General features: G+C 42.6%; 1 protein-coding gene across 1 annotated transcript in view; it reads right to left on the reverse strand.

Annotated features, from left to right (window-relative positions):
* Positions 1–9,177, reverse strand: part of LOC103473664 (AP-4 complex accessory subunit RUSC2) — an 11,984-nt gene extending 2,807 nt beyond the window's left edge. The window contains exons 1-8 of the mRNA XM_008424062.3: positions 8,652–9,177; positions 3,771–5,044; positions 3,037–3,247; positions 2,056–2,928; positions 703–779; positions 369–543; positions 170–275; positions 34–80 (exon numbers count right to left, since the gene is read on the reverse strand). Of these exons, the coding sequence (XP_008422284.2) occupies positions 34–80; positions 170–275; positions 369–543; positions 703–779; positions 2,056–2,928; positions 3,037–3,247; positions 3,771–5,018 (2,737 nt within the window). The 5' untranslated portion in view covers positions 5,019–5,044; positions 8,652–9,177. The remainder of the gene's footprint in view (positions 1–33; positions 81–169; positions 276–368; positions 544–702; positions 780–2,055; positions 2,929–3,036; positions 3,248–3,770; positions 5,045–8,651) is intronic.
* Positions 9,178–9,512: the final 335 nt, after the last annotated feature.

Below are 9,512 nucleotides of genomic sequence, written 5' to 3' on the forward strand. Positions count from 1 at the left end.
CACAACAACGCCTGTCCCAGTTCATTGGCTCACCTTTTTGACTCTGCAGGTGACTAAGCCAGAACTCCAAAGCTCTCAAGCTGCAAGACAACAAATAACCCCAGAAAGTACAGCTTGTATTTCAACTTTTCGTATGGTTCAGCAGAAAGAAAGTGACTTCGGGTCTTACTTGAGAAGGCCCATGAGGAAGGCTCTCAGTCTCATACAGTGGCTGGTGAGATCGGAGCACCGCTTTATTTTGGAAACGAGGCTGTGGAGGACCTTGGTGGACGGACCTACAGCAGAGGCAACAATATCTGTGAATTTATCCCTTCAGCATCTACAAGTATCCGGCCAGTCGAAGCACCGGGAAGCAAAACTGCAAATACCCATTCTTGTGGAGATCTCCACCACACTCCAGGAGTGATTGCGGCGCTGCCCAATGATGAAATCCAGCTTGTGGTCCCTCAGTCCATCCTCTAAAATGTTCTGAATTGCAGGACACAAGTGTTCTAGGACGAGGCCAGCGATGGTGGGACTGTAGGAGCTGTTACCCAGACGCATCTGTACCGCCAGAAAAAAAGAAAAAAAAAAAGGGACACAGACTGTGCTGTAATGTGTGTCCTGCTGCTGACACAAGTTATTTGACTCTTGAGCTGAATTATTGGCGTCATGCTTTCTCTTGGGACGTGTTGTTCTTGGTGCTTGGTTCTGCTGACTCACCTTTTCTTCTGGGTCTCTGCTACTTCCAAAATGAGCCACGATCAGATCCACTGCACTGCTCACAGCTCTCAGCAAACCTGGACACAGTGTACAAGAAACACAAATATAGACTTCTTTACAGTTGGCTATTTCTGGTAGCATTTTTATTAAAACTGCTTAAAGTATTTTTTCCATTCGTTTCTAAAAGCCAGTACTGGTTGCTGGGATAAAACCAACAAGGTTGTGACACAAATCTTTTAAATATTTCCCGATTATTGATTAAAACATATAAAAAAACCTTTGAGTGCTATCATTTTTTAGGTAACTACATCTTAATTTTAGAAGAAAAACAAAAGATTTTGGTGCTTTTTTTCTTCCTTTCTACCTTCATTTCTTCATAAATTCAGTTTGAGGAATCTGCAAAAACAGTAAGAAGACGAACGATAGACAAACAGATGGATGATGGACAAACAAACAAATGGACGTAACATTTAAACAGTCAATCACTGCCACTTTCAATCAGTGAAAATTGAGGTTTGAAAAGGTCAGCATTCCTTTTTCACTCCTTTGTTCTTTTCCATATTTATCTAGGACTGGAAAATACTTAACCAATTCCCGACTTATCTAGTCTGCATAGGAGCCCTGCATTTAAACCTGACAAACTACCTTTAGGATTCTATAATGTTCTTAATCGTTTTAAATGTGAACTCTATCTGAACACAGAAGAGTCGGTTTTCCATTTCAGTAGCGTTGCTCTTTTCTGTGCTTCGCTCTGCCTCTCGTCTTTCATCTAATGCAGAGTAGCCCATGCAAATGTCACGGTAAATTCTTTATGCGTGTTGAAGCTGCCTGCAGCGCCGCAACCGCTCTTACTCTTTGCTGCTGCTGCAGATGCCTCCGACTACGAATAAATGCTGTGGAAGAATCCGATGTATCTGATTAACTTTGCATTAAGTGGGGCTTTTGGTGGCACTGGGGCAAAAATGATTAGGTACGATTTAAATATTTATCACTGCTCCATCAGTTTGTGTTTCATCTTGGAGTCTGCAGTCTCTCTGTTTTTTTTTTCTTTCTTTCACACACACATACTCAGGCTGGGGAGCAGAGAGCTCAACCAATCCTGAGCAGGGATGGTTAAAAATAGGTCATGTTTGAGAGGAAGCCCCTTCAGGGTATTGAAGGCACTGCTGCAGCACGCTGAGGTTTTATGCTTTTTTTAGCAGCTTATCCCTGGCAAGATGATACCAACATTGGGCAAATTTTGTTGCAACCAATAGTTGTTCATTCTCATGTCTTCCAGATTCAAATTTAGCAATAGTCCATAACACATCGTTGATGCTTGTTTTTGTGCCTCTGTCCTGAGGTGACCCTCACCTTTCCTCTGCAGATGACTGATAGACATCGACTCGTATGATGTGTCCGGCGAGAGGCAAAAGTCTGCAGGCGGCCTGTCGTTCAGGATCAGAGACTGGCTGTGCTGACTCTTAGCTGGCTTTGGGCTGAGCCTCTGTGGCTCATCGTTTTGCTTGGGATGCAGGTCTGAGGAGAGGAAAGTGCTTAAAGAGGAGAGGCACGCTGCAGCAATGAGGGGCTGATGCTGCTGGAGCGTCAGCTGTGATTGCGAGGTCTGGGGAGGCGACAGGGACGCTTGCAGGCTCGAGTCAGGTTTTCCGGGTGTTATGTGGGAGGGTTTTGAATGGAAAGCAGTTTTTTTGGGATCCTCATTAGTATTTTTGGATCCGAAAGTAACTTGGTTTGGCTCTGGCTGCAGGGTGATCCGGTCCTGACAGGTGAGAATCATAACTACGTTGGGTTGATTGTTCGTTGTGCCAGAGTTTAAGCTTGAGCTTTCCTGAGACTCTGCCATCGGTTTAAGATTAGCCTCTTGTGATGCTCTTTGGGACTTTGGACTCCACATGTGTCTACAGCTGAAACATTTTGGACTCGGAGTGCAGGTGGAACAGGTGCCAGAGCTGGACGCTGCCTCCAAGAATATTGGGCAGAGGCGCTCCACTGGGGACGGCTGGAGTTCGGACAAACACTGGCTTCTTTTCTCCGTCGACTTGGGTCCATTCGGGGAGCCAGCAGGCTTGCTGCTCTTTTGGTTTAGGTACTGCTCAATCAGGCCTCCTAGCAGTTGAGGCTGATACTGTGGCTTTTCTGCGGGGAGCAGAACGAACGGCTGGATGGGCAAAGAAGTTGGCCTTCGTGGCTTACTGCAGCGTCCCATTTCACAGCACCAAACACCTGACAGAAATTAGACGTTATCATCAGCGAAACACAGCATTTTAAATTTGGATTTTTTATTTCTTTTTCCCTCAAAAAGAAGAAGGATATCAAACTTTCTCTCCTTACCCTTGTCAGTGGCGTTGACATCATTGTAATCCCGCTCCTGAATCACAGATGGCTGGGTGGATTCAGCTCCTGTTTCTTGGCATTTGCTACTATGTGGGCTACGCTGGCTGCCGCACAGCGAACAAGGCATGTGGGAGAAGCTCTGGGTGCCCTGCAAATGTTGCTTCCTGCAGGGGGCAGCGGAGGTGGTGGCAACCTGGTGGTCGCTTGCCTTAAAGAAAGGATATGTATTTATTTACTAAGCAAGGTTTCTGTCATAACTTAGCAATTTACCTGCTGTAAATTTTTTTCCTAATTTTTACCTTATACTCGTAATGTGTTCATTCTCAACATATTTTCCACAAAGAATCCTGTTTTTACATCAGTTTGCCTTTCTATAATAATAATTTTTCTTAAAAATATTTTTGTAGCAAGTGCTCACTGTCAAGGTTAGCGTTTTTGCTTTAGCTATTGTCAGTTCAAGGTTGCCATAGATGATGCATTACCCAGCGACTGCAGATACCTAAACGCAAAACTGCATCTAATGTGTTGCTTTGTTAGTGCAATAAATGTTCTTCATTTGATTTTATTTACGTGCAGTTTAACAGTTAGCCGAGTTATAATCTTCTAGAAATGAATATTTATGAAGTATTTGCTAAGTTTCACATCGTGAATCTGACATGAATGAAGTGTTTTGATGTTGATCTGTGTTTCACTGTGGAATTTCGAATCTAAATATCTTTTTACACACCGACCTCCATGTTTTCCTTGGGTGCTCCTTCCTTTTTAGAGTCAAGAGGGGCCAGAATGGTGCCGCTTCTTCCAGGCCCTTCGAGACAGCTGGTGAGGCTAGACCAGGCGGGGCTTGGCGACTGGGATGAGAGGTCACAGGTCACCAGCTTGTAGTACTTCTGGTTTGTCCCCATGGCCAGCGTGTCCTGACTTCGTATGCATGCAACCAGATCTGTAACCTCCAGCGCAGAGAGACCCGGAGCCGCCGGCTCCTGGGAGTAAAGGTTGCAGTTTGAATCTAGGCCGGACGGTGTCGGCCCAGCTTCTTCTCTCTGGGCCTGTTGAGGAACAGGCTGGAGATTGAGGAACACAGACCCCTCAGATGACCGACAGGGGTTGACAGCAGGGCTGCTGAGATCCTGTGGTGTGGCAGGATTGTTGCTTTTGTTGTAGATGGTACAGAAGTTAACCAGGACGCCGTCTGAGCTGTTGCAGGAGGAGTCACTCGCGTCTTCTGTGTGAACGTTGGGCAGCAGATCCGGGGAACATTTGTGCTCCGTGTAAATGTTCTCTCGCAGTCTGTCTGAGTCCTGCTCCAAACAAGACAGAAGAGCGATGCCAGATCTGCTCACAGCACAACCCCGGCATCCTGACTGCAGCGGGTCCATCTGGTTAGACAGCCAGTGTTGGTTCCATCCCATTCCCAGCATTAATCCTTCATTCATCCATTCGCTGTCCACGTCCTCATGGAGCAGTGCGTCGCTACCGCCGTTGCTCAGCGACCAGTTGGAGTTTCCTTGCAGCACGAAAGAGGAATCCTCGCGATACCTGTGGAGGTTGTCTCCATCGCTGTCTTCGTCCTCCTCGTCCTCATCCAGATCTGGGTTGGGAATGAACGAGTTGTGCGAGCGCTGGGTGGTTGCAGCTCCGCAGTTTTCCTCCTTGCTGTTGGAGCCCGTCTCTTCTGGCGACGAGTTGGAATCGTACCTGCCGCTGCTGTCGCTGGTCCCCTCTTCCTCCACCCGATCCTCACGGAGACTGCTGTAGCTGCTGGAAAAGGGCCTCCGTTCCCCCGTGAAGCAGTGTTCTCGAGTGAGCGTGTCCTGCTCCGGGAGGGACACCGCCCGGGTCAGACCGGACGAGCACAGCCGGCTGGGCCTCTTGGCGGAGCTGCACAGGGCCTGGACCGGAAGCTGCCAGGTGGGAAGCTGCACCACTGGGAAGTGGCACGCTAGCAAAGCGTGACCCGGTAGAGTGGACGCTCCGATCATGCTGTCTCCACGTTCCTAAAAATATTCTGCAGAAGTAAAACACATAAGGGTTTTGATTTGGGGGAAAAAAATGCTGAGGTTATCCCAAACCTCAGCCAAACGAGTTATCTTTAAATAGCTTGTACTGGTTGTTTGCATCTCGATTAGAACAAAAACCAAAATCTTTGGATCAGCTTTTTAAATTTTCATTTGTGATTGAGATCAGAAGGAAAATAATCCTTGTGAAGCTGCTAGGATTGTTTTTTTTCCTCCCAAACCTCAGATCTGTGACGTTGGTCTGTGATCTTTGGGATTTAGGGTTAGAGTGCGGGTTTTGATGTCTTCCATGTTTTTATGTCTTTAATGTTTTTAATTTCTTTTCTACGTTTTAATGATGTAAAGCCCCCCGGAAAACGTCCCAGTTAAACGACGTTTAATTAAAGTTCTATGGGGTTTAGAGTCCCAGTTGACGGCGTTTCAACTAAAAACCTAGAGGTTGGAGTCCTTGTCAAACTGTGTTTTTGACTAAAGTCCCTGAGGGTTAGAATCCCAGTTAAACGACATTTAACTGAAGTCCTAAAGGGGTTCGGGTTTGGTGTTTTTATCTTTTTTTTTAAATCTCTTTCTCTTTCTCACTGTTTATTCAATGTCACATGCTGTTTTTATTTTAATTATGTAAAGCACTTTGAAATGCCTTGCTGCTGAAATGTGCTATACAAATAAAATTTGATTGATTGATTGATTGATTGATTGATTGATTGATTGATTGATTGATTGATTGATTGATTGATTGATTGATTGAGGTGTCAAAGCACCTGAATTAAAAACGGAGTAGAAAGCAGGCTGAAAAAAAAGTGAGAGATGAACACTAAGCAGAACTACAGGATGCTGCTATCGCAGTCTGCACCAGACCTCAAACTCCCTCTGTGATCTGCGCCTCTGGGCCTCAGCCGAGTGTAGCGCTCCATAATTCAGTCGACCACTAACAAACCCCTCCTTTCTTTTCCTCTCCGTTCGGACCAACCACAATCACACAGTTAGTCAGCTGCTCTGTAACTAGGGCAGCTGCACTGCAGAGATGCTCCGTCGACACTGCTGACAAGTAAATGCACCTTCACATCTGGTCGGCCGTTTACGAATTTTTACGTTGCAAGACGCAACAAAAAAGAAAAGAAAAAAACTGTTCTTTACCAGGTTCTAGAGTTGATTAAATATAAAATCAAATGCACAACAGATTACACACTGTCACTGTTAATTAAAGAAAAATGGACCCAAATTAGTTACAATGCCTTGCGGCTTCCATAGGGACTCAGCAGGAATGTGATGCTGATAATCAAAGACGTGAGGAAAAAAAGATTTGTGTTTGCAAGGTTGTGCCTAATTCTAGAGACTAAATATTAAGTTAAAAATGTCATAAGACAAAAAAAACTTAAGTTACGTGCAAATTATAGTATTTTTAAAAACTAAAACAAAAAAACCCCCACAAATGACATAATTACAAATCAACATATTTTAAGCAGAAGATACTTTTACAAGTAATTTATAACTTATGAAATTTATACTTACAGTAGATAATGTGTTTTTATGTTAGATCAGGATAGAGTACTTCCAGCGCCAATTTATTGTTTGCTGCAATTGTTTACTGAAGTAAAAAGTCTTATGCAGTAAAACTACTATTAAAAATACTTTTTCTTTTACTCAATTAAGTGTAAGTGGTTACTACCAACCTCTGCTTCTTTTTAAGATAATCTACATTTGCTCATACATGTTTGTTATGTAAAAAAATAGACGGATTTATCGTATCCCTGCTGATTTGCAGTAGAGTTTGATTCAATTAGAAAGAAGTAGGCCAGCCACCGAGGAGGACTGGAGAATTTCTGGATCCAAGTGGATCAGTCCCGCCTTCATCGGGTTGCAGCACAGAGATGGCTGCGATTAACTGGACTCTGGATGTCTGTCGCTTCATGCCAGCCCTTTACAATGACTGGAGTCAGTTAAATGGAAGCAGAGGCCGAAGCCCGCTGTGATCATAATGTGGCTCGTTATCTCTGATTTCAGCCTCTAATGAGACAATTTCATCCCAACTCAAAATGGTTTGAATTTACTGTCTAATATTGAAGAGGATAAAAGCGGACTTTAGAGCAATTAATTGTCTGAAGGGATGTTTGCCTGACGGGTAGGGGAAAGTAACTTCTACGTTACTTTGTAAAAATGTTTCTTGAACATTTTGTCATATTATAATCACAAATGATAGTGTTAGACTTTGAAGGTAAGCTCCCCAGGCTGAAGTCTTTTGCAGCATCTAAAAGATTTTCCACCAGGATTTTCCGTAAGTATGAATAATTTATGATGATGCCGCCACCGTGTTTCAGTGTGGGAATAGTGACATGTTCCTTGTTCTTCATAAAACTTTGTTTAGTAATATTCGCTAAAGAAGAAATGTGAATTGTTTCCCATGACTTTTACTAAAAGCTATCTAAAAGAAGTTATCTGGATATGTAGACTTTTTTAGATTTCTAACTGTATTTTTTTTTTACTTTGTCTTGTATCTGTACATTTTCACAACCATGTATTATTTCTTTTACTGTGCATCAAGGCATGTTAGCTTTCAGAATTACGTTTAAAAATCACTCACATAAGTTCATAATTAAGAGGAAGTGTGCATTTTTAATCAATTTTCTCCACCAAAACATTAAAAGCGATTACACTACCCAAATGTCTAAATTAAGAAGTGATGATTGAAAAACATAGCACACCTAATGATTTTTAATTTGGAGTGCTTTAGTCACAACATTCCTCAGTGATCTCTTTGGCTTCGTGATCGTTCAGGATATATCCACTTTTCCTTAAAACAATTTTGGAGTTATAAAGGTTTACTTGGATTTTTAATGCCCAGCTCACTCTAAAATGTCCTGCCTTAGTTGCAAGGATATTTTAGCCAGGTTTGACATCTAGACCTTAATTATTTTCATTATACACCTTTATTTAACCTTTTTTGTATAATTAACTAGCACATTTAACTTGTTTTCTGAAACAGAACTGCCTTATTGTTCTTCACTAGGAAATAACCGTTAATTTTAAAACTGGAAAATTCTGTGCACCAATTACATTTTCTCACTCCTGCAGACCAGCTGCTTCTCTAACACCTGATGTAATTATAACTGTCTTAATATACAGCAAAATGCTTCAAAATGGCTAATTGTAATAGTAACTTCCACTTGCGGTTGATCACACACATGAGTATCTTTGAGATAGATTATAAGAGCTAAGACACATAATTCCTTTAAATGCACCAAGGATGAGCTTCCTTTTGGTATTTTTTCTTGAGTTTTACTGAAATATGACACTCTGCAAACATGAGGCGTTTATCATAAAAGGTATATTCCGCCGTTATTCTGCCCTGATTTGAAAAGCCAACACTTAAAATAAGTTGTGTTTGTTTTCCACCAGGGTTTTATAAGTAGGGCACCATGATAGATAAAAGAGCGTCTGTGCACACATGCATAACCAAAGCATCCATGGCAGCAGCATCATATCTGAAGCAGCTCGGATGCACAACAATTTACTAGCATTAGAAAACAAAATGATTTTGACAAGAAGAAGCAGATAGCAGCACTTATACACCAATGCATTAGCAAAAAAGAAAAAACCTACTTGAAAACGGCCGTCAGTCACAGTAGATGAGCGCCTTCCAATTGCTGATTCCTCATGAAAACATTTTACAAGCTTGTTTCTCTTCCAGGTTCACACAAAACTGTATAGTTTCTTAATAATAAAAAAAATAGTGCTTCCACTTTTAAAATCTATCTACGCTAACTGTGTTGGAGACCCACATGAAACCGGTCCGGCATGTAGATGCAGACACACACGATCATCTTCGGCCCCCACGCCGCCACATCAGCACCGCTCAGGCTGCCGGAGATGTTACGTCACGAGGTCTTCAGCCAATTAGAAGAGAGAAGAAAGACTGCTGCTAAAAGTATCCAGGACACAAGGTAGGATAAATGGCAACACGTTCTTTATATGAATAGAATAGAATAGAATGTAACCACCGCGTCGTTCAAAGCGTCAATTAACCATCAGCATAACATTTTGTAGCATTTACTCACCACTGCTTAATATTTTAACTATGTGAAGCAGAAAAACAATTAAGATTTAAAAACCTGAAATGTGTCAATAGAAATAATTTTTCAAAAATCAATAAATGGGGGATGAACGACGGACGGACAGACAGACAGTTCTAAATGGGGAACTGAGTGGGGAAACGTGTAAAACAGTGGTCCCCAAACTACGGCCCGCGGACTGGATCCGGCCCGCCTCCACATTTGGTCCGGCCCCCTGAACAATACCAGAAAGCATTCAGATTTTTTTTTTCATATATTGTATTTTCCGGTTTATATGTAGATTTTTCTTCAACCACCAGGGGGCTCTTTAGCAGGAAGTGTGTCCTGTAAACTGAGGGTGTTTTGTTTTGCATGGCGCATTGCTGCCATCTGTTGGACTTTTAGGGAACTG

This window comes from Poecilia reticulata, chromosome 12, assembly GCF_904066995.2.
Source record: "Poecilia reticulata chromosome 12, P_reticulata-male-v2, whole genome shotgun sequence".
Lineage (NCBI taxonomy): Eukaryota > Metazoa > Chordata > Actinopteri > Cyprinodontiformes > Poeciliidae > Poecilia > Poecilia reticulata.